This window comes from Lampris incognitus, chromosome 7, assembly GCF_029633865.1.
Source record: "Lampris incognitus isolate fLamInc1 chromosome 7, fLamInc1.hap2, whole genome shotgun sequence".
In the NCBI taxonomy this organism is placed as follows: Eukaryota; Metazoa; Chordata; class Actinopteri; order Lampriformes; family Lampridae; genus Lampris; species Lampris incognitus.
In genome coordinates this window covers 61283600-61308945 of record NC_079217.1, presented here as the reverse complement: position 1 = coordinate 61308945, position 25346 = coordinate 61283600, and the positions used below count along the sequence as shown (strand labels likewise).

Genomic DNA, 25346 nt, shown 5'->3' with positions numbered 1-25346 from the left:
CTTTTTTTGCATTACACTTTTCACAAGAAAGTGTTGAAAATAGACAAGGAAAATAAAACAAGTGAAAAAAAGATCTATAGCTTCAATGCTATCAATGTTCAAGTATCAATCAAGTATCATACTCATTATATTCAGTGATAATTATAGTAATCAATTCATACTGATAGCATATTCTGACTGATTCTTGTCAGCGAATGGTGTAAAGATGTCAGCAAAGTTACCATTTTGGTTATCTTGGCCTTGGGTCCTTTAACCTCCACACTGGGAGCCCCAGGATGCACACCGACCTCTTCCTTGGGGACTGTCCTCTTCAGCTGGAAGCTGACCTTATACGGCTCTGCACACTGCAGGATCTTCAGGGCGTCTTCGTATTTCACATTGTCAAAGTAGACTTTGGCGCTTAGCAGCTGATCACCTAGAGAGAGAGTGTTAACAATCAATGTAATGAGTTCAACTCCGACTAGGTGTCTGAGCATGAGTGATACTGTTGGCTGTCTTGACCTCTGACCCTTGCGTTTGTACATGTATGTGTTCCTCAGGATAACGAAGCAAGTTGTCTATTAGATGATACACCGATCAGCCATAACATTAAAACCACCTGCCTAATATTGTGTAGGTCCCCTTCATGCCGCCAAAACAGCCTCTGGCCCATCGAGACATGGACTCCACAAGACCTCTGAAGGTGACCTCTGGTATCTGGCACCAAGATGTTAGCAGCAGATCCTTTAAATCATGTAAGTTGCGAGGTGAGGCCTCCATGGATCAAACTTGTTTTTCCCACAGATGTGCTGGAAAAACAAGTTCGATTGGCTTGAGATCTAGGGAAGTTGAAGGCCCAGGCAACACTATGAACTTTTTGTCATGTTCCTCGAACCATTCCTGAACAACTTTTGCAGTGTGGCAGGGCATGCTATCCTGCTGAAAGAGGCCACTGCCATCAGGGAATGCCGTTGCCATGAAGGGGTTTACATGAGCTGCAACAATGTTTACGCAGGTGGCACTTGTCAAAGTAGCATCCACATGAATGCCAGGACCCAAGGTTTCCCAGAAGAGCATTGGCCAGAGCTTCACACTGCCTTTCTTCCCACAGTGCATCCTGGTAAACGACTCACATGCATCCGGCCATCCACATGATGTAAAAGAAAATGTGACTCATAGGATCAGGCGACCATCTTGCACTGCTCTATGATCCAGTTCTGACACTCATGTTCCCATTTTAGATGCTTTTGACTGGACAGGCATAATCATGGGCACTCTGACCGGTCTGCAGCTATGCAGCCCCATATGCAGCAAGCTGCAATGCACTGTGTTCTGACACCTGTCTATCATAGTCAGAATTAACTTTTTCAGCAATTTCTGCTACAGTAACTCTTCTGTGGGATCGTAATGAGATAATCATTGTTATTAAATTTACCCGTCAGTGGTTTTAAAGTTTTGGCTGATTGGTGTATGAAAATGCCCTCGCTTAGAGACCTTTTTTGCGTGGACTGTAAATCATTTTATTCACTGCGTGAATTTTCACAATTTATTCTGGTCGGTGTCTGTATCCCGCCCCAGGCCTGTGTTAAAGAGGAGTTAAAATGCCTGGCTGATCAAATTACAATCGTGGAGCACAAATATCCAGACTCCCTTCTCATTACCCTTGGGGATTTCAACAGAGCAAACCTCGGCCACGAACTGCCAAAATGCAGAGCATGTTAAATGCCCCTCCATGGACAAAAACACTCTGGATCATTGCTACTTAATATTAAAGGATGCCTATCGGTCTGTCCCCCATGCAGCCCTGGGACTCTCGGATCACTGTCTGATTTATCTTCTCCCAACCTACAGGCAGAAACTAAAATCTGAAAAGCCTGTGCTTTAAACTGTGAGGAAATGGACCAGTGAATCAAAACTGGAGCGCCAGGCCTGCTTTGACTGCACTGTTTAGAGTGATTGAGGCTGCATCTACAGACCTGGATTAACTTACTGACACTGTGACATCTTACGTCAGCTTTTATGAGGACATATGTGTGTCCACCGATACTTTATTTATTTATTTGTTTGTTTGTTTGAACCCCCCCCCCCACTCTTCCTAGCCATCCCGGTCGCTGCTCTACCCCCTCTGCTGATCCGGGGAGGGCTGCAGACTACCACATGCCTCCTCCGATACATGTGAGTCACCAGCTGCTTCTTTTCACCTGACAGTGAGGAGTTTCACCAGGGGGACGTAATGCGCATGGGAGGATCACACTGTTCCCCCCAGTTCCCCTTTCCCCCTGAACAGGCACCCCGGCCAACCAGAGGAGGCGCTAGTGCAGCGACCGGGACACATACCCACATCCGGCTTCTCACCCGCAGACATGGCCAATTGTGTCTGTAGGGGCACCTGACCAAGCCGGAGGTAACACGGATTCGAACTGGCCACTGATACTTTCTGTACCTTCAACAACAATAAGCCCTGGTTCACAGCAAAACTCAGGCAGCTTCGTCAGGCCGGAGAGGAAGCCTATAGGAGTGGAGATAGGATCCGGTACAACCAAGCCAGAAATACGCTGACAGAGGAGATCAGAGTGGCAAAAAGGTGCGACAAGTTGAAAAGTTGGTTTACTGCCAGTGATCCAGCATCAGTCTAGAGAGGGTTGAATGACATTACCAACTACAGGAGACCCTCCCCCCACAGTGCAGGGAACCATCAACTAGCTGATGATCTAAATGGATTTAGTTGCAGGTTTGATAAGCGCGCTTTCACACCCCTCACCGTCTCTGGTCATAACACACAACCAACTGCACCCCCTGCTAGCCCCTCTCCCCTCAGGATCTGTGTTGAGGATGTGCGCCAGCTCTTCCAGAGACAGAAGACCAGGAAGGCACTGGGCCCGGACTGCGTGTCACCCTCCTGTCTGAAAGTCTGTGCGGACCAGCTGGCCCCCATTTTCACACTGATCTTCGACAAATCACTGGAGCTGTGTGAAGTCCCCACCTGCTTCAAGAGCTCCACTATCATCCCAGTCCATCAAAAAAACTCGTATCACAAGATTAAATGACTACAGGTCCATTGCCCAAATGTCTGTGGTCATGAAATCCTTTGAGAGGGTTGGTGGTGTTGGCTCCCCTGAAGGAAATCACAGGCCCCCTGCTCGACCCCGTGCAGTTTGCTTACCGAGCAAACAGGTCGGTGAGGATTCAGTCAACATGGGATTGCGCTACATCTTCCAACACTTCGACTCCCCAGCGATATACGCAAGGGTCCTGTTCGTGGACTTCAGCTTAGCGTTCACCATCATCCCAGATATTCTCCACTCCAAACTCATCCACCTCACTGTACCAGCCCCCATCTGCCAGTGGATTAAAAACTTCCTGACAGACAGAAGGCAGCAGATGAGGCTGAGGTAAGTCACATCCAGCACCTGGTGCCCCCCAGGGGTGTGTGCTCTCCCCTGTACTCTTCTCCCTCTACACTCATAACTGCACCTCAGGTGACCTGTCTGTTAAACTCCTGAAGTTTGCACATGGCACAAGTCCGCATAGAGATGGGAGGTTGAACAGCTGGCCCTCTGGTGTGGCCAAAACATCCTGGTGCTGAACACGCTCAAAACTGTGGCGATGACAGTAGACTTCAGGAGGAGCCCCCCCCCAACACTGCCCCCCTCACTATACTCAACAGCACAGTGTCTGTGGTGACCTAAAGTGGGCATCCAACATAGACACAATCATCAAAAAGGCCCAGCAGAGGATGTACTTTCTCCACCAGCTCAGGAAGTTCAACTTGCCGCAGGAAGTGCAGATTCAGTTCTACGTTGCAATAATCCAGCCTGTCCTCTACGCATCCATCACTGTCTGGGTTGGGTCAGCCACCCAAACAAGACATAACAGACAGTTAAGTCTGCAGAGAAAATCATTGGTGCCATCCTGCCCTCCATTCAGGACTTATACATCTCCGTAGTCAGGAAATGGGCAGGCAACATCACCTCAGACTCATCACTCTCTGGTCACAACCTGTTCCAGCTCCTCCCCTCTTGCAGGTGCTAAAGAGCACTGTACCCCAAAACAACCAGTTTCTTTCCGCATGCTGTCATTCAAATGAATGCTTAACACAATAAATCCAACCATTTCGTATATATTGTACTGTACATTGTACGTATACTTGACTGGTGTGCTCTGTTATGTCCATATACCTCAGGCATGTATGTAAGTAACCTGCTAACATCTAGTATTTCAGCATCTCTGGTATATTCTCTGCACCATTGCACTTTCTCACCTCTCATCCTTGTGTATATATATCTGAAGATTGTTGTGTTGTAGTGTTGTTATTCTATGTTAAGTACACTGAGAGAGCCACAAAACCCGAGTCAAATTCCATGTATGTGCAAATTTACATAGCCTAAAAACCTGATTCTTATTCTAATGACTGGCTACATAGCCCCCTTGGGTCAGTTGCTAAAGCTGGGATTGGATGCGGAAACTTTTCAGATGGGCTCATCTGTCTTATGATGTAAAACACTAAGAGAAATTCATTCATTCAGACAGTCTTTGGCCTCATATCTTAAATTTGTGTTTTTTTCCTTTTTTCTGATTTTTTTTTTAATCTACGTCCTTGATAAAAGCTCTCTCTGCAAACCGGTATGGGGGCCCTTGGGCCTCAGTACCTTGCTGCAGACTGAGGTGTTTGGCGGCGGGCGAGTCTTTGAGGACATCTTTGACAAAGATGCCTCTTTCACCTCCACCTGTCACACTGTATCCACTGGCTCCGGCCTCCGCCTCCGTCTCCACCACGATCTCGACGGGCGGACATACCGCCTCCACCGTCTGGTACACACAAAGACACATAGACATAAACGTTAACTGCACAAGTACACACACATAGACGCAGGCGTGCACACGCACACTCAGTAATGCACATGGCATCCATCAGACTTGAACAACGACTGTCCCGGAAATGAGTCAGATTTGTTTCTTGGCAGGGTGATCAGTCGCCAGCTATTCTCATTTCACTCCAAAAATACCTGTTGTGTGAAAAAGACATTGCTTAATCATCTTTTATTGTCACAGTTTACTTCGTTGGCGTGATTTAAAATGTTCCCATGATGCATCTCTTTACCATCTTGTTTACATCTCCTCACCGAAGACAGTGTTTGATATAATTTATATGCATGCATACATAAACACATACACTGATCAGCCAAAACATTAAAACCACCTGCCTAACATTTTGTTGGTCCCCCTCATGCCGCCAAAAAAGCTCTGACCCGTCGAGACACGGACTCTGCAAGACCTCTGAAGGTTTCTTCTGGTATCTGGCACCAAGATGTTACCAGCAGATCCTTTAAGTCCAGTAAGTTGCGAGGTGGGGCCTCCATGGATCGGACTTGTTCTTCCAGCACATCCCACAGATGCTCGACCCAGTTGAGATCTGGGGAATTTGGAGGCCAAGGCAACACCGTGGAGTCTTTGTCATGTGCCTCAAACCATTCCTGAACAATGTGTGCAGTGTGGCAGGGTGCATTATCCTGCTGAAAGAGACCACTGCCATCAGGGAATGCCGTTGCCATGAAGGACTGTACCTGGTCTGCAACGATGTTGAGGTCGGTGGCACATGTCAAAGTAGCATCCACATGAATGCCGGGACCCAAGGTTTCCCAACCGAGAACATTGCTCCATGGCCCAGTTCTGACGCACATGTGCCCATTGTAGGTGCTTTCGACGGTGGACGGGGGTCATCATGGGCGATCTGACACCACAAGACCTGCCGTTTTGGAGATGCTCTGACCCAGTCGTCTAGCCGTAATTTGGCCCTCGTCAATGTTGCTCAAATCTTTACGCTTGCCTATTTTTCCTGTTTCCAACACATCAACTTCAAGAACTGATTGTTCACTTGCTGTCTAATATATCCCACCCCTTGTCAGATGCCATTGTAACGAGATAAGCAGTGTTATTCACTTACCTGTAAGTGGTTTTAATGTTTTGCTGATTGGTGTATAACCTACATACATTGGCACATGAAAACCTAACCTAAGTTAGACCTAACCTACATACATTGGCGCGTATACTTGGTTGTACCTACACATATTCATCTACATGTGTTCACATGTAATACCAATACTCTACAAACCTACTGACAATGCAATACAATAATGCGATAATAACTACATTTAAATCTTAAAATCTTACAATCAACCATCCAATTGTCATACCGTTCTTAATTGCGTTGTCGTAATGAATTTAACAGTTCTAAAAATGAAAGTCTGTCTTCCCATTTCAGTTTTTATTTTTGGTAGTAAATAATGATTTTATCTCTTATTCTTATGTTAACTTGATGTTTATCATGTACTAATAACAGTTTGTCCTTAATACTGACTGGCTTTTTAAACTTTCACATTTTTGAAATTAGCACAGTAGAATGTTGTCTCACATGCTCTACTGCCGTGGGCCATCCCACTATAAAATATGTTGTTCACTTACTCCTTTTTCAAACCCACAACTTGAAGGCCATTCTTGCTGCCGGGTTTTATGTGATTTGCAGTCTTCTCATATCTGTGTTGCATGGTCCCACACTGCACAGCAGTACATAATGTGGCTTTTAATAAGACTATGAGACGTTACCTTAAGGATGTCTTTTGATAAAAACTTTACAATTCGTCCAACCATTCCTAACATTTTCATCACTTTTTTTAGAAAGACTGTATATGAGCCACCCATGAGAGATTGTTTTAATAATAATAATAATAAATCAAATTCATATAGTTTTGTATTTTAATTCCTAATAATTTACCATCTTTAATTTGAACACTGCTATATGTTAAGTACCATGGCTTCAGTTTCTTCCTCTTTCTTGCAGTACGTATGATAATTTTTAAAAATTTACATTCAATACCAATTTATTGTTTTCCACCCATTTGATGACGCATTTAAAATCATTTGATACATTTTCATGCAACTGTGTTTGTGAATCGGCTACTGCAGTGATTGTTGTATCATCTGCAAACATGTGCATTTGAGTTGGCTAACACTAAAGGAAGATCATTTGTGTATGCTATATTAAACAACAGTGGTCCGAGGTAGCTCCCTCGTTGGATGCCACAATCATATGTGGGGAAGAAAAAGAGCCATGAACATAGATAGATTGCTTTCTACTATAGGATTTCATCCCATTGATAGCATTCTTACTGAAGCCTTAATGAAGTGATTTCTTTCAGCAGAATTGTGTGATCCATCAAATCGAATGCTGCAGTGAAATCAAGAAGTAGGCACAAAACTTTACCTTAATCAAGGGCACTTAGCCATTCATCTGTCATATGTATCAAAGCAGTTTCAGTAGAATGATTTTTATGCTATGCATGTTTAGCATATGTTATAAGGTTATTAATTTCCATATATTTCCAAATGTGATCACTTACTACTCTATCCAATATTTTGCTTAAGAATGAGAGTAAGCTAATTGCGCGAGTGTAGGGTGCAGTAAAAGCTATTTTAGCATCCTTTGCATGTTTGCTTTCTGTGGGTAACTTTCCCTGTCGCAAAGAACGGTCAAATAGATAGTTTACAGGTCTACAGGGCTGCAGATTTCAACAATTTGTTGTCAATAAGATCATACCCTGGGGATTTCTTGTCAGGGTGTGAAATAAAAATGTTCTTAATGTCATCTAATGATAAATCTGGTGATGCAAAACTGCAAGTTTCCCCTTCATAATTTTTTTTTTGTCTAATTCATCCATCCATCCATTATCCAAACTGCTCTCAGGGTCGTGGAGATGCTATTCACCTACCGATAATTTGTTTGAGGCATCGTTATTCATACTGGGCCTGAGAGCATTTACCATTGATTCAAAATAGTCAGAATTGGCACCTGCTGTGTTCTTATCTTTCCATTTGACGTACCAAGCAAACCATTCACCATTTGCCATATCCGTTTTGAATTGTTTCTGCATCCCTCAATAGCTTTTTTATATTAAAGGGACTTTTACTGATGATTCAGTTTTACAACAAATTTTCTGCATTTTCTATAAAGCATAATATCTTGAGTCTGATCCTGATCTAGATGCTACAGCTTTTGCCTCATCTCTCTGAGATATTGCTTCTCTTAGTTCTTGGTCAATCCAGGGGAATGGTTTGGCTTGAATTATACTTTTCTTTATAGGATGATGACATATTGCTGATGCACAGAGAATTTAACACAATGCCCAATCGATCCTACCTTTTAGCTATGTGAAACGTCATTACGTACGATATTTTTTTATGATTTTTTAATTGTTATTGTTACATGGGTCGTGTTGATAATCAATGGGAAAATATTGGTCCCTTGAAATCCACTGCTCTAGCCTACCTACAACTCCCTCAAAAAAATTAAAAAGAGAAAAAAACAAAATTAAGAGACGAAGAGAAAAGAGAAAAGAGTGTACTTCTTCTATGGAATGCTTTTGCAGTTTTTCTCCTACCACTCGCTGTTCCTCGGTGGGCAAGTCCATCTCAGGTTGGGCTAGTTGGCAGGTGGACTCTCTCAGAAGACTCCTCTTTAAACTTAGCACCTGTTTCAGCTCCGCATGGAGCCGCTCCTTCTGCACCTGGAAGATAGAGCCAATAATATAGTAGTATGCCAAAAGATGAGACTCACTGCCAAGCAATGCAGTTGTACAAAATGAAACAAAAAAAGTCATACGACAGATGAAAACACATAAAAAAGATGAACTGCAGAGTTTTTGATGACTGGTGGCACTACCGACTAACAGACATCTCTAAGCCGATGAGCTGAAATCTGGATTTAAACATCGGAGCCTTTTAAATATTAAAAAGTGAGATTTTCTGAACATCTTCGAACGTGATAACTTTTGTCACCATTGATATTGGGGTTGAACAACACGCTCTACATCTACACAAGTAGAATTATAAATGACAACAAACCCATATTTGTTTACATGGAAAACTCCACAGTTAATAGGCTTTACTGTGGCTTAGTACGTGCAAGTTATCGTTTTGATTGAGGTGGCCAAATTCATTACTGGGGTTTTTAGGATCCTTTAATATCTTCTGGGCTGTGGTCTGTTTTGAGGGGGTGCAGCAGTTTTATGAGGTACTTCTTCTTTCGGCTTGTTCTCTGTTTCCCAGGGATTGCCACAGTTGGTGAAGTTTTATGAAGTACAGTCTGTTTCATATTGACGAGACTGTTCCAGTGAATTTGAGCCCTTTTCTTGGTAAGGCCTTGGTCACTATACAAGAGAATGGAGTCAGCATTTGTCTTTGAGATAGCCGTCGTAAAAATGTATATCATAAACTAAAATGACTTGCCAGTGATGGTGAAATTAGCTTCCCACTAGCGGTGCCCGTTGGTTTCAGAGGAATGCTAAAAATGCTAACACGCAGGTTTTCGTTTCCTGAGCGTTGACCAAAGTGTTTACAACGCGTCTGAGTCCCCCAACACCTGTTCATGGCTTCCCATCTGCCACCGTCAGGGGTTCTTTATTATCCACCACCGTGTTCAGCAGCCAGCAGTTGACCTGCTGCAGGGTGAAAAGCCCAGGACTGGCTTTTCTGCTGAGCCGGGAGAAATGAATGGCTGTTTATGTGAGAGGAGAATGACCTCAGCAGATCAGGCCTGGACTATTGTGACAGCCAAGGCTATTGGCAGGGTCAGGGGGTCGGTGGCGCCAGTGCAATCCGTTCGAACCTATCGTGCAAGCTTCAGAATTATGTATTGTGTTTTAGTCTGCGTGGGCCCTGGTTTGGAGAATCTCAAGGTCAGTCTCAGCAGTGCAGTCCTCTATATAAACGTGTCCAAACAGAAGCATACTACAGATTAACTCTGGTCCTCCGGCCACTTGTGGCGCAAAGCAAACTGGCCCGTACACGAGTGATGCGGCCAGTCTTTCTTCCTGTTTGCAGTACCAAGTTTATAACTACAAATATACAGACACGCTTTAGAATGCAGAGACAATTAAAGATGTGAACGTTAAAAGGGTCTCGTGTAAATCAGAATTACACGTTAGTTTCTGAGGGTGAACCTAGCCAGGATGAAGCACACTTCGTCCACCCGGCGTCTCATCCGCGCTCGCGCTAGGGCGATACTGTGTGGACGTGCATGTGTGTTATACTTGGTGCATGCCGTCTCACCACTCTCTCGGGGCTGTCCTGGCTGTCGGTGGTCCCACTGTGGTGGGGGTTGGTGTGGGGGGCAGAAGGGGGTCTGTCAGATGGGGGTGACCGCCTCTTGTCTTTCACCTGTTCAAATAGGGGAGGGAGGAAGTGGGGCATTCAGCTTGTGAAATGATGTATAGAGCTAATGATTGTTATTGTGATATTCTGGTTAGTGTAGTACTAAACACGGACGCTGTGACGGACTGGTGATTTGTCTGTCCGCTGCCCAATGCATGCTGGGATGTACAACATGATACCCTAGCATCCGCATTGCCCCGGGATTACTTAATCGGTGTTCTTCCAGGATTAGTAACAAACAACAACAGTGGGATTTTTGGGCTGTGTTGCACTGAGTGGACTGTGTTGTTGCTGTTTGTGGGTTTTTTCCCCCCCACTTCTCTCTGGTTCTTTTGTGTGGCACCGCTGTGGGCTGGGGGAAACGGAATTGTGTTTCTTTTGTGCACGCAAGTACGTGGAATGAAATGACAATACGTTGTCCCTGATCCCCGGAAAGGAACCAGCGAGCGGAGTTATGACAGCTGGCACGTCCTAGAAAAGAGGTGCCAAGCTGTTTGGACATTTCTGATGCGTCAGACGTTCGATAACGGCCCACCACTGGCCTTCAAAAAGCAGGGCTACCTATGCACCTACCTATGACGCCCAAAACATCAGTTACTTTTAACCTCCATATATGCTTTCCTTTAGGATGTGGCTATAGAGACTAACCAGCCAGTTTATTTGCTCGACCCAACTAAAGTTGAGTTCACGCAAACTGAAAAGAAGTTATCCCGGGCAAACGTCAGGGATGTTTTATGTCCCCTTTACTCAACTACTAATCGCATTACCGTTTTTACCCTACCCCTTTCTTGGCTGTGCCCTGCTATCTGTTATAGCAGAGGGCAATTTCCCCCATGCGTGACATTAAACTTTGATCAAATCTAATTTAAACAGATTAGATTAGACTCCTGTGCACGGCCCTCGAAATAGCATCAGTGGTCTGCGAAATTGGGAGGGATGTTTTTTCACTGTTAGGTTGCAGGTTGAAATCGTTGACCGACTGAAAATTTAGGCAGGGGAGAGTAGATGAGAAATACTCCTCTGCTTTTGCTACAACTCACTCATCATGTAATGGCCCCTGTTGTTGACAAGAGGGAGAAGAGTGTTATGGAAAACTTCCCTGAAAAGTCCTGGGGGGGGGGGGAATTCCTAGTGAAGAGTTGGAAACGAGGAGTTTACTACAGCAGTACTGCTGTCATTCATTGTCTATGATGCACCCTTTTGGTCCACCGGGCTGAATGCAGGGAGGAATTCTGGCCGATAGCTAGTCGACTGCAGGATACATTCTCACACCTGAGGACGAGGCTGGAGGTTGGAGCAAACCAGAGTGCCAGAAGGAAACTCCTGAAAACATCAGAAGGACATTCCCAGCCCACACAGACAGGCTTGGACCCCAAACTCTCTCGCTATCAGATAACTATTAAGACATAAACGTAAAACCTCGGCCTACTAGAATCTGGATCTATTGTAGATGAGCTGTCTCAGTCCTGAGAGGAAATGGCGGAGGCCGGTGTTGACTTACGGCTGGTTCTCTGCTCTGGCTGAAAGCATGGCTGTCCTCTTGGTCTCTGTCAGAGTCTGCAACACCAAGGTAGAGAAAAGAGCTCTGGTTATTCTGGTTATCACGATGACTTACTTACCGTTCAATTTGCTTTCGATCCAATTAAAGTGCGAGTCCAATAACAGAGAGCGCTCTTGTTCGGTCGTTTCATTATGCTCGGGGCGTAAGGACCTTTTGCCTTTCGCGAATTGGCTGAACCCCATTAACCAAACTGTTTGTCCTCGCAAATGGAGCACGTACCCGAGAATTGAATTAAACTGAGGCCCGTCTATAAACAGCCTCCACCTCTAAACACGTGGGCCAAGACGCAGGGCCAAAAACCAAAAGAAGATAAATACCCCGCTTAACCCTCCATAGAGTACGGCAGACATTCTGGTTTTTGAAGACGTAAGTGAATTCATTTGTTTTACTTGGAACAAGACCGATCCAGGGAGGTCCCTGATATTGTAGACCAGAAGGGATCTACAGCCCCCTAGGGAAGAATACTAATCCCTTATGCAGTCTATAGACAGGACAGCTTCACATTACATCAGAGCAGCTCCAGTCGTGGTCTGGAGGAGGCCGAGTGTCCGGTGTACATGTCAGGCTGTGCACGTCGAGCTAAAAGGTGTGATTTAGTGACAGGACTGCCAGACGGAGGCCTGTGGAACGGCGGTCTTGGCATTTTTTCCATGCGACTTGGTCGGGCCCCTCTTCCAGCTATGCTGGCCCTCCCTTAACCAGACGCGTTTCCTCGGTGTCTGCACTGTACCACCACCGCCGTACAGCTTGCGGTACTGCTGACGTTGGTGTCGACAAGACCGACCGTGACATCCAGTCAAACGAAATGCCTTGTTAACCCTGTAGGGCCGCGGTTTTCAACTGTGGTCCTCAGCTACCATCGCTACCAATACTACATTGTCATACCGCGGCGTCATATATTGACACTGTTGACAAACCTTTTTTTTTGTTGTTTACTTTATTGCAAAATATTGATATGTACAAATATAGCAGACATGTGCTCCACAAAATGGTACAGCAAGAAAGGACTTTAAATAAATGATAATGACAAAAAAGAAATCTGCTAGGGGTCATGAAAATGAGAGGACAACCCATACAAACAAACCGAAAGAAAGAAAATAAACACAGGAGAAAAAACAAACAAGTGACATTGTAGAACCTGATAATGTAATAAATCCCCCCGATAATGTAGTAACCCCGATAATGTAATAAAAAATGCACTTGGGGCCATTGAAAGTGCAATAAAACCTGACAATGTAATAACTTCCTGGTAATGTAATAAAGTGCATTTCCCGATAATGTAATAAACTTTTTACCGATGATGTAATAAAGTATTGCATTAACAGGAGGTTATTACATGATCAGGTTAGCCTTCATTTTGCAGGTCCTGATAATGTAATAATTCCCCAATATTGTGATAACTTAACAGCAGACCACCTATTAATGGGTTCAAGTGGTGGTACTGTGTTGGCAACTCTAGCTCCAGAGCTCTAGCGCCACCAACAGGTCAAAGTTGGACATGCAAATGCACTTTATTACATTATCGGGGATTTATTACATTATCAGGTTCTACAGACGTCATTCCTCTGAAAATATCCTTGTACAGCTTAATGGTTTTGTTATTTTTCTTAGTGTCACTGAAAGTCAGAGTTTTAATATAATTATAAATTCGCATAAGAAACCAATAAAACTGGGGGAAACCTTTGTGTGTATGAAATTTACCGTACAAAATTAACAAATTCACAATAAATTCAATGTCTTGTTTTCCGTGTTTAAAATACAAAACTGACATTTTTGCATTCAATTTTGATATTGTCATTCATTTTACACAATGCATAATTTTCCATCCGGGCCCCAAAAGTAATGGTAAAATAAACGTGTTAAAGATTCTGGTTCATCATTACAAAAAGCTACATTTGTTGTCAATGTCTAAGAATTTAGAGGAAATACAAATTCGTTGGATATACTATATTGTGTAAAATTTTGATGCGCACTTCTTTTATCTGGTTAGTAATACAGAATTTATAACCAGGTCTTCTGTCAGTCGATGTCTACAAAAATGTTGTCCCAAAGCGTTTTCCCTCTAGGAGAAGGGACAGGCCATCAGGAATAGCTTTTGTTACATAGTTAAACTCTTTGCTTCTAATAGGGAAGGATTTGGTAAGAAGGAAACGCTCATGACTCAACAATACTCCATTACTGTCAAAGAGATCATTTACATAAATGATACCTTTATCAACCCAATTCTGCTTAAATATAGATTTCCTAACCGTAATGTCTCCATCGTTCCATATGATAGTGTATATGTGTAAAGTTACACTGTCGACAAACTGCTGATATATTGAGGGTACCTGCAATGTCTGAATAGAGATGTGGTGGGTATTCCTGTGGCTCAAATATGAAACATCTGCCCTGATTTATGAATATTAATTACATACAGGTTAGTTAGTGGTTAAGTTTAGGTTTAAGATTAGGTAGCAGTTAACCTGGAGCATCTCATACTGATGCTTTTTTCTTCTTCCCCTTTCCCCCCCCAATTTAATTTGGCCAATTACACCACTCCTCCGAGCCGTCCCGGTCTCTGCTCCACCCCCTCTGCCGAGCCGGGGAGGGCTGCAGACTACCACATGTCTCCTCCGATACATGTGGAGTCCCCAGCCGCTTCTTTTCACCTGACAGTGAGGAGTTTCACCAGGGGGACGTAGCACGCGGGAGGATCACGTTCTTCCCCATAGTACCCCCCCTCCCGAACAGGCGCCCCGACCGACCAGAGGAGGTGCTAGTGCAGCAACTAGGACACATACCACATCGGGCTTCCCTAGGGTACCTTGGGCCGGGATGTCTTCTACAGCTCATATTCTGACTTAAATGGACCGGCACAAACTGTTTCTTCCTACATATCCCCCTGTGTGGACTCCAACATTCCCTGTAAAAACATTACAGTCTTCCCTCATAAACAATGGGTTTCTAAAATACTAAAAAATGTCATAAACAAGAAGAAAAGCATTTTTTTATATAGAGGGAATAGCCAGGAAAAGAAGGAAACTGCCAAAGAAGTGAGGAATGAGACAAGAAAAGCTAAAAGAATGTATAAGGATAGGATGGAACATAAGTGTAGCAGAGGTGATCTGCGGGCAGCTTGGAGGGGAATTATATCTGTCCTCAATCACTCAGGGAAATAATGATAGTGACAGGAAACATCTTAAAATCGAGGGAATAAACAATACCGATCCCCCAAATATTTTTAACTTGACTTTTCTGAAAACATCTCTGTCCTAAGAGGGTTTCTCTCTTCTGACTGTGATATTGTCGTCAGTCAATAATGTGTTAGAGATCGTCTAAAACTGGTAAACATCAGGAAGGCCCCTGGTCCAGATCACGTTTTTGGACACACATTGTGATACTGTGCTGACCATCTTAGCGGTGTCCTCCACCACATCGTCCAGATGTTACTTGATTGTAACCAAATCCCCGTTATCTGGAAATCTTCTACTGTGATACCTGTCCCAAAGAACACAAATCCCAGGCAACTTAATGATTTTAGACCAGTCGCGTTAACATCATTAATCATCAAAATCTTTAAGAAAATTGTTAAAAAGCTTGTTTTATTAACTGTGGATGTAAAACTTGATCCACTGTAATTTGCTTACCAGGCGGGGAGAGGTGTGGAGGATGCAAAGCTTTTTATTCTCAGTAACCTGTATATTCACGTAGAAAAGCTACAAGCCCATGCCGGGCTTTTGTGCTGACTTTTCATCAGCTTTCAATACGATGCAGCCGCATCTTTCGATAGATCGCTTGCTATGTAATTTTAGTTTGCCTCACCAACTTGTATTGTGGGTCGTGGACTTCTTGACTGACAGAGAGCAGAGGATGTCTGTAAATCGCTTTCTCTCAGACTCTAGCTTTGTCCAGAGGCTCAATGCAAGGATGTCTCTTTTTGCCCTTATTTTTGTTTATGTATACTGATGGATAAAGGAGCACTCAGGAGGACAGCTATTTGGTCAAATTTTCTGATGACACCGTGTTACTGACCCTTCTCTGAGGTTCAGAACCTGTCCACGAGAATGCTCTGACTGATTTTATTTCTTTGTTTGATAACTTCTTGGACTCAAATATTTCTAAAACCACGAAACTGAGTACTGATTTTAGATGTAACAGGGATGCAGCCAAAAAGGGCATCATACATAATGAAAGCGTGGAAATGGTTACATCATACAAATATTTGGGTACTATTATCGATAATCACCTGACATTTGACGCGGACACCGAGGCTATCGTGAAGCGGAGACAGCAGAGAATTCACCTTTTCCGTAAACTAATTTCCTATTCCGTCAGTCCCGTCACCCTCTGTGGCTTTTATCAATCTTTTATTGGGAGTCTTGTGAATTTTTCTTTTATATGCTGGTTTCACAGCCTCACGGTAAAAGACAGAAACAGCCTGAACAGCATTGTTAAAATCTGTTCTAAGATCACCGGAGTGAAACAAAGAGATCTGGATTCTTTTTGCAACTAACAAATCCTCCAGAAAGCAGCAAGTATTTTGACTTCTTCTGGACATGGTCTTGCAAGGGAATTTTCTCTCATGCCATCAGGGCGTTGTTATGTTTTACCTGCTTGTAAAACTAATTGTTATTCTAAATCATTCATTCCCTCTGCAACTCAACTACTTAATGTTTCGTAGTTTTTTACCATTCTTATTGTAGGTGATTTTTTTTATGTGATCTTTCTATTGTGTTTATCAAGTTTATCTTGCCTATCAATATTATTTATTTGTGGGTCGTGTAGATTTTATTCCATATTTAGCTCCCTGGAATGTTATTATTAATTGTTTGTTTATTTGTATTTTACTGTGTTTTGTGTACAACCGGCTGTCCTAAACAAATCGTCCCTAGTGGGATTGATAAAGTTGTTTGTATTGTATTGTATTGTATTGTATGTATTGACGCTTTCTCAATAGCGTCAGTATATGGGAAATGGGTTCCAAGTGCTGCTGACTTTCTGTTCTGCCAGGTTCATTATCTTCACCTGTGGTGCAAGTATGAAACCTCCCTTAGATGGAGGGATACATGGCAGAATAGATAACCAGTAGTGTTGGGATCTACAGGAATTGAACTGAGGGCCAAAAGTAATCATAAAAATTATGACTCCAGTTGAACTCGAACCCACAACCTTTGAACCACTTCCCTTACATGCATCTAGAAGTCCAATGCGCTGCCCATTGTGCCTCAAAGCCACGTTCATGAATTACATTGTCATGATAGCTCACAATATACCACCTTATACAACTAATAGTTTGTCAAGTCTTGCTCTACTAGCTTAAAATTATCTTGAAAATTCCCACAATGCTCAGCTAGCCCATGCATTTTGCGTTTCTGTGTCAGCTCTTGTGGAAACCAGGGACACGGTTAGCTTGATGAAACCTCACGAGACTGACTGGTGACAAAGGATGTTTCCTGCACGTTGTATTTACAGTATGCCTTACCGACATTATTAATAACTTAAATGAGTCTTTTCTTGGACCACTGATTGTGATTCTCATTGATTCGGATCCCCGATAAATCCCCTTCCCCTCATACATTCTCATTCATCCCAGTCACTTTGGACTGGGAATCACCTGACTTTCTGTCGGTAGGGGGAGCGGCGGAGACGGCATTCCACACGGTCCTGTCTTCATGTGACCTCTTTTTAGGTGTGTGTGTGTGTGTGTGTGTGTGTGTGTGTGTGTGTGTGTGTGTGTGTGTGTGTGTGTGTGTGTGTGTGTGTGTGTGTGTGTGTGTGTGTGTTTGGATGATCTCATATGAGTTTGTGTATTTGTGTCTGCATGGGTTTGTGTGTTTGCATGTGTGTTAAGGTACACAGTGTAGAGTGTCCGCGTGGCGGACATGCCAGTTAGGGCGGTCTGGAGGGATCTGGTATCTCGTAGGTCACAGGAACACATTGCACACATTCACCAGAGCTGCCGGGCCGGCACGCCCTTCCAGGTCACACAGAGACGGGGGCGCGCTCATTAAGTGGCGAGGCTCACATCATGATCAGCCGCGTGTCTGCGCACATAACCACGTCCGATGATCATATCGATAACCCTGCTTCACTATGGCGGCGGAGAGCAGTGCACAGCGGAGAGGTAGGGGAGCAGGAGTGATATGCAGCATCTTTTTGGGTAACGCGCACACGCGCGCACACACACACACACACACACACACACACACACACACACACACACGCACACACACACACCGTTCACAATCATACATACCTGCATACCTGGATTATTGAGGATTAGGTAAAATGCAAAAAAGAACACCTCCATGATAACTTCTGAACGGCGGAGAGAATTTCCTTTCTATAATTCTCATTCCCAGACACTCTGGGATTACAGTTTGAAACGTTTCTGAACCCCCTGACCCCCCCCCGGGGGGGGGGGGGAGTTCAGAAATTTCTTGTTCAGGAGTGAGGGTAGGATGGAGCGGGAGGTTGACAGGCAGATTGGTGCAGCATCAGCAGTAATGCGGACGCTGTACCGGACCGTTGTGGTGAAGAGGGAGCTGAGCCGGAAGGCAAAGCTCTCGATTCACCAGTCAGTCTTCGTTCCAGCCCTCACCTATGGTCACGAGCTTTGGGTGGTGACCGAAAGGGTGAGATCGAGCGGCTGAAATGAGTTTCCACCGTAGGGTGTCTGGGCTCAGCCTTAGAGGTAGGGCGAGGAGCTCGGACATCAGGAGGGAGCTCGGAGTAGAGCCGCTGCTCCTTCGCGTCGAAAGGAGTCAGCTGAGGTGATTCGGGCATCTGATTAGGATGCCTCCTGGGCGCCTCCCTTTGGAGGGTTTCCGGGCACGTCCAACTGGGAGGAGACCCCCGGGGTAGACCCAGAACTCGCTGGAGGGACTACTTGTCCAATCTGGCCTGGGAACGCCCTGGGATCCCCCAGGAGGAGCTTGAGGGCGTTGCTGGGGAGAGGGACGTCCGGAGTGCCCTACTAAGCTCGCTGCCACCGCGACCCGACCCCGGAGAAGCAGCTGATGATGAGATGAGATGAGACAAAAACAAACTGGGTTTTCTTCATAAATGAGATATCACCTGACTAAAAACAGTAGTTAACAGTGAATTTTCTTCGACAGTCGGATAAGTGGAACAAAATACATCAGGTTCCCGTGTTTTGAAGGATAATAATAGTCCAAAGAAGACCACTTATATTGTATTATTATTATTAATAATAATGAATTTTATTTATAGAACACTTTCCAGAGTACTCAGATGCTTTACATAAGTAAAAATAAACATAAAGCAACACACCAATATCATGTAACACACAACATTAACCACACATTAAAAGCAGTTCTGAAGAGGAGTTTAGATGAAGGATGTGAAGGTGGACAGATCGGTGCAGTCTCTGATGTGCTTGGGGGGGGGGTTCCAGAGGGAGGGGGCAGCTATGGAGAAAGCTCTTTTTTTGTTGTTGATTTTCCCCCCCCTTTTTCTCCCCAATTGTACTTGGCCAATTACCCCACTCTTCCAAGCCGCCCCACTCTCGAGCCCCTCTGCCGACCCGGGGAGGGCTGCAGACTACCACATGCCTCCTCCCATACATGTGGAGTCGCCAGCCGCTTGTTTTCACCTGACAGTGAGGAGTTTCACCAGGGGGGCGTAGCACGTGGGAGAGTAACGCTACCCCCCCCCCCGAAAAGGCGCCCCTACCAACCAGAGGAGGCGCTAGTGCAGCCACCAGGACACATACCCACATCCGGCTTCCCACCCGCAGACACGGCCAGTTGTGTCTGTAGGGACGCCCAACCAAGCCGGAAGTAACACGGGGATTCGATCCGGCGATCCCCGTGTTGGTAGACAACGAAGTTGACCACTACGCTACCCGGATGCCCTGAGAGGGCTGTGTCGCCCCAGGTCCGGTGTTTGGTCCCGTGTAGTGGAGACAGGAGGTTGGCACGGAGGAGCGAAGGCTGCAGGAAGGAATATGGTCGTGGAGCAGGTCGGCGAGCTTGGAGGGGGCCTGGTTGTGGAGGGCTTTGTGAGTGAGGAGAAGGAATGTGATCTGTTGTGGGACAGGGGGCCAGTGGAGGTTCTGGAGGGCAGGAGTGATGTGGTTACGGTAGCGGGAGCGGGAGTGGGCGGGTAGCAGGGTTCTGGATGTTCTGGAGTTTGTTTAGGACTTTGGGTTGTCGTTAATCAACCCGTTTTAAACTCTCTCTGTAAAGTGGAATTAGCCATGAAACACTTCCAATTGCATGTCAATGAAAATGTGACACGTCAGTAGAGTTTGAGTGACCATCTGACTTCTGAAGAATGGATCCTTTATCCGCAGAGATGCTGAATGAGGTCCAGTAACAGTTTCCAGAATGGATTTTGAAAATTACAATGATAAAATTGAAAGAAATCAAATTAACTGTTTAAACATAGACGTTGTGTTTGTCATGGGATCCACGACGCTCCTCTGACATGCCTATTATGATGGGAACTCGGCTTGGATTCTCGGGTTCAGTTGCGGAAGTGCCGGACTAATCTGTATGAATGTAGTTACTGTAAAACTGCCCCAACATTGATACCCCAGCCTAGCTGGAAATGAAGCAGCTTGTGTCAGGAGGAGCCACCTGCGGTCTTCAGGCTTCAGCCTCCCAGTTGCCACCTTGTCGCAAAACAGTCAGAAAGACCCTCGTGCATTTTTCAGATGGTCTCACGAGCTGTGGCACCGCAGAGTTCAGCTCAGCCAGTCACACGTTGGGCTGTCCTGTAAATCAACTGGGAAACAACTAGAATGCAAGTGTCCCTCCTCTGTGAGCCGGAGCCAAGCTCAGCTCTGCGTGAATGACTGAAGCAGGTGGAAGCGGAGGGACGGAGGCAAAATAGAGGGGTGAAGAGAGGGAGGAGGTGAGAGGGAGGAGTAGGAGGTGGGACGGGGGGGTGAAGGTTTGACATACCTCCCACAAACGCTCTTAATATAGATGTGTCTCTGGTACACATCTGCATGCCACCACAGGCCGCGGTCAAAATCTTCCACCTCCGCAATTTTAAAGAGTGCCGAATTCCGGATTTCCAGCTCGATGTTAAAAATCGAAAAAAAGTCAAAAGCAAACGAACATCGAATGCGATTTCAGACCACTCCATTAAGTTTCAGCAAATGAATTACAAATTCAGATGAGGTAATCTAAGTTCAGTTTGTTTCCGATACATTAATTCAGCATTACCATGTCACGTGGCAGACCAGATTAAGTCCCTGTCGCTACCAAATACTGTCCCTGCATACTGGCTCACCTGCTGTGTCCAACCCCTACCAGTTTCCCCTCCACATACTGGCTCACCTGCTGTTTTGAAACCTCGCCAGTTTCCTCTCCGCGTACTGGCTCACCTGCTGTGTCGAACCCTTACCAGTTCCCCCTCCACATACTGGCTCACCTGCTGTGTCCAACCCTTACCAGTTTCCCCTCCACATACTGGCTCACCTGCCGTGTCCAACCCTTACCAGTTTCCTCTCCACATACTGGCTCACCTGCTGTGTCCAACCTTTACCAGTTTCCTCTCCACATACTGGCTCACCTGCTGTGTCCAACCCTTACCAGTTTCCTCTCCACATACTGGCTCACCTGCTGTGTCCAACCCTTACCAGTTTCCTCCCCACATACTGGCTCACCTGCTGTGTCCAACACTTACCAGTTTCCTCTCCACATACTGGCTCACCTGCTGTGTCCAACCCTTACCAGTTTCCCCTCCACATACTGGCTCACCTACTGTGTCGAACCCTTACCAGTTTCCTCTCCACATACTGGCTCACCTGCTGTGTCCAACCCTTACCAGTTTCCTCTCCACATACTGGCTCACCTGCCGTGTCCAACCTTTACCAGTTTCCTCTCCACATACTGGCTCACCTGCTGTGTCCAACCCCTACCAGTTTCCCCTCCACATACTGGCTCACCTGTTATGTCCAACCTTTACCAGTTTCCCCTCCACATACTGGCTCACCTGCCATGTCCATCCAACCCTTACCAGTTTCCTCTCCACACACTGGCTCACCTGCCGTGTCCAACCCCTACCAGTTTCCTCTCCACACACTGGCTCACCTGCCATGTCCAACCCCTACCAGTTTCCTCCCCACATACTGGCTCACCTGCTGTGTCCAACCCTTACCAGTTTCCGCTTCACATACTGGCTCACCTATTGTGTCGAACCCTTACCAGTTTCCTCTCCACATACTGGCTCACCTACTGTGTCGAACCCCTACCAGTTTCCCCTCCACATACTGGCTCACCTACTGTGTCGAACCCCTACCAGTTTCCTCTCCACATACTGGCTCACCTACCGTGTCCAACCCTTACCAGTTTCCCCTCCACATACTGGCTCACCTGCTGTGTCCAACCCTTACCAGTTTCCTCTCCACATACTGGTTCACCTCATGTCCAACCCTTACCAGTTCTGGAAAAAAATCCGCTTGGACCAGAACAATTCCCAAATCAAGTTTTCCAATTACAGCTAGATCTCAGACTTCCTTAACAACGTCACAAACCCCTTAATCCAGTTTCTAGCTCTTGAGATGCGGACTTGGGTAAACGCTTCATAAAACGTAATGAATTTAACTGTCATGCCAGTAACACCCCACAGCCTCTCCAGCCTCTGGTCTGGCAGAGCTCATACATCTCCTGCAAGCCAGGGGACAGACAAAGCAGGGCCAAGACCAGACATACCGAATTCTAACTGTAACATCGCCATGCTTTTACTAACTAGGGATGTGCATGGCAAGAATTTGGCAATACAATATCTGTGATGACGTAAGTGTCACGATTTGATAAATTGTGATGAAGTATGATGCTACAAACACTGCCATCATTTGCATTATTTGTCAAAATTTTAGAAAAATGTTCATAAAGAAAACCCCTCAATATGCATAAAATCACAGTATTCAGAGGTACAGCTAGTGTGACACTGCTAATGCCTGCTGTTGTTGCGGTTCTGGACCTGCCACCTAGTGGTCAGAGATGTAAACTACACAAATGAAGTCGTTTTGCTGCAACATCTTTGTGTGTAATCTTAAGAATCAATGACGTTTTGGAAAAACAGGAGCATAAATACCCCCCCCCCTTGTTTTTAATGTCTCTAGCCATAAAAAAAGACATGCGTGTTGGGGTTAATACTCCTGTCTGTGCCCCTGACCGAGGCAATAGGAAGAAATAACTGGAGCTGGTCCCCGGGCCCTGCACGCCGGCTGCCCGCTGCTCATAGCTACACAGCTAGGATGGGTTATATGAAGAGAGTACATTTTTTTTGTGTGTATGTACAAAATTACTAATAAAGAGTATTCTGTTCTGTTCTCTTAAGCCATCAGCACCATGCTGAAAACCCGCTGAGCCATGGCGTTCCAGCACAGAGCCTGGACTAGCTTAGGCGCCACCTTGAGCGGTGTGCAGATCTCACACTTCCTGCCTTGCCACTGTACTCATCCATCCATCCATCCATTCATTATCCAACCCGCTTATCCTACTCAGGGTCGCGGGGATGCTGGAGCCTATCCCAGCAGCCTATCCCAGCAGTCATTGGGCGGCAGATGGGCAGACACCCTGGACAGGCCGCCAGGCCATCACAGGGCCCACGCACACACATTCTGTTTAGTCCGGCCCATTCACCTGACCTACATGTCTTCGGACTGTGGGAGGAAACCGGAGCACCCGGAGGAAACCCACGCAGACACGGGGAGAACATGCAAACTCCACACAGAGGACGACCCGGGACGACCCACCAAGGTTGGACTACCCCGGGGCTCAAAGCCAGGACCTCCTTGCTGTGAAGCGACCACACTAACCACTGCACTGAGTTCAAGTAGCTTGTTTGCAGTCACGTGATTCTGATGACGCGCAAGATTCAGATGGAGGGCCGGAAGTGAAAGGCAGAATGGACGAGATGGAGCTAGCTTAGACGATATTATGAGATAAAGGTACTATAAAGCCATTTTTTCCGGCGTTTTCAGTCAATTTCTTGCGCCCCCCCCTCATGAACAACTTTTGGTCCTCAATAAAAACGTTCTCAGTTAACGACTCCAAACATAGGCATTTCGAAAGTTTGTGATGGTGCTTCCTGTGTAGAAAATCACTTCCTGCCCTCCACCTGTAGCTCGTGACGTCATATGCAAACAGCCTATCGGAACCCTGTTCGTGTTTGCAGTTGACGTTTTAAAGCTCAGCCAATCAGATCACAGCTTTGTGTGACGTACAAGGTATCAGGGCTCAGAGAAACTGTACCATGACCTATATTTTCCGACATCCCTATTACGTAGATGTACATGACTAGTTATATAACCAAGATAATGTCCCCTGGGCAGTCTCAGTTGCTTGAACTCAGCTGCTAGGCATTCCGGGCTTTATGCCTTGCTAAAGGGCACCTTAGTGATAATATGATAGGTGCAAAAGTAGAATGCCTTTTATCATCAGGTGCCAGCTGCCCATTAGCCGGTCTGCTGGACGTGATGGTCCACACCAGGTCAACCACACATGACAGAAGCCTGCCACCCCTGTCAGGGAATGTGATAGAGGGAGGTGGTCTGATGTTTTGGCCGTCATGACCCATACCGTGCTGTGTTCACACCAGCGGCGGCCTGGTGAAGGCCGCCCTGGCACTGTAATCCACACGAGAGGCCGATCTAAGCCTGTTGGAGACCGACGTGTCAATGGTGTTTTGGTTGGCTCAGTGATGGAGGCGGGAGGAATCGTCAGTTGTCCCTTCCAAAAACCCCCCAAAAAAACAAAAACAAAAACAAAAATAAGCAGTCCTGTGCCCTTTCTAAAAGTTGCTCATCCTTGTTGGTCATGATACGCTGCAGCACATGTGCAGCCTGCAGAGGGAACCGTGTGTTGGGGGATTTGGATATGAATATGCTGATCAGTCCAGGACAGGCAACAAAAGGTTGTAGTCTGTGTTTTGGTAGCATTTGGACATGCACATATACACATGCCTGTTGATATGCTCATACATTCAACCCCCCCCCCCTCCACACACACACACACACACACACACACAAAGACTTGCTAGCACACAAACACACACACACACACACACACACACACACACACACACACACACACACACACACACACACACACACACACACACACACACACACACACACACACAAAGACTTGCTAGCACACACACACACAAAGACTTGCTAGCACACAAACACACACACACACAAAGACTTGCTAGCACACACACACACAAAGACTTGCTAGTACACACACACACAAAGACTTGCCAGCACACACACACAGACTTGCTAGCACACAAACACACAAAGACTTGCTAGCACACACACACACAAAGACTTGCCAGCACACACACACACAAAGTCTTGCTAGCACACACACACACAAAGACTTGCTAGCACACACACACACAAAGACTTGCTAGCACACACACACAGACTTGCTAGCACACAAACACACAAAGTCTTGCTAGCACACACACACACAAAGACTTGCCAGCACACACACACACAAAGTCTTGCTAGCACACACACACACAAAGACTTGCTAGCACACACACACACAAAGACTTGCTAGCACACACACACACAAAGACTTGCTAGCACACACACAAAGACTTGCTAGCACACACACACACAAAG

General features: G+C 45.6%; 1 protein-coding gene across 1 annotated transcript in view; it reads right to left on the bottom strand.

Moving 5' to 3' along the window:
• The window catches only part of prx (periaxin), a 45205-nt gene extending 23403 nt beyond the window's left edge, over nucleotides 1–21802 (bottom strand). Inside the window, exons 1-6 of the mRNA XM_056282909.1 lie at nucleotides 21796–21802; nucleotides 11687–11742; nucleotides 10084–10191; nucleotides 8379–8540; nucleotides 4629–4758; nucleotides 222–415 (exon numbers count right to left, since the gene is read on the bottom strand). Coding sequence (XP_056138884.1) covers nucleotides 222–415; nucleotides 4629–4758; nucleotides 8379–8540; nucleotides 10084–10191; nucleotides 11687–11742; nucleotides 21796–21802 — 657 coding nt within the window. The remainder of the gene's footprint in view (nucleotides 1–221; nucleotides 416–4628; nucleotides 4759–8378; nucleotides 8541–10083; nucleotides 10192–11686; nucleotides 11743–21795) is intronic.
• Between the last annotated feature and the right edge of the window lie 3544 nt (nucleotides 21803–25346).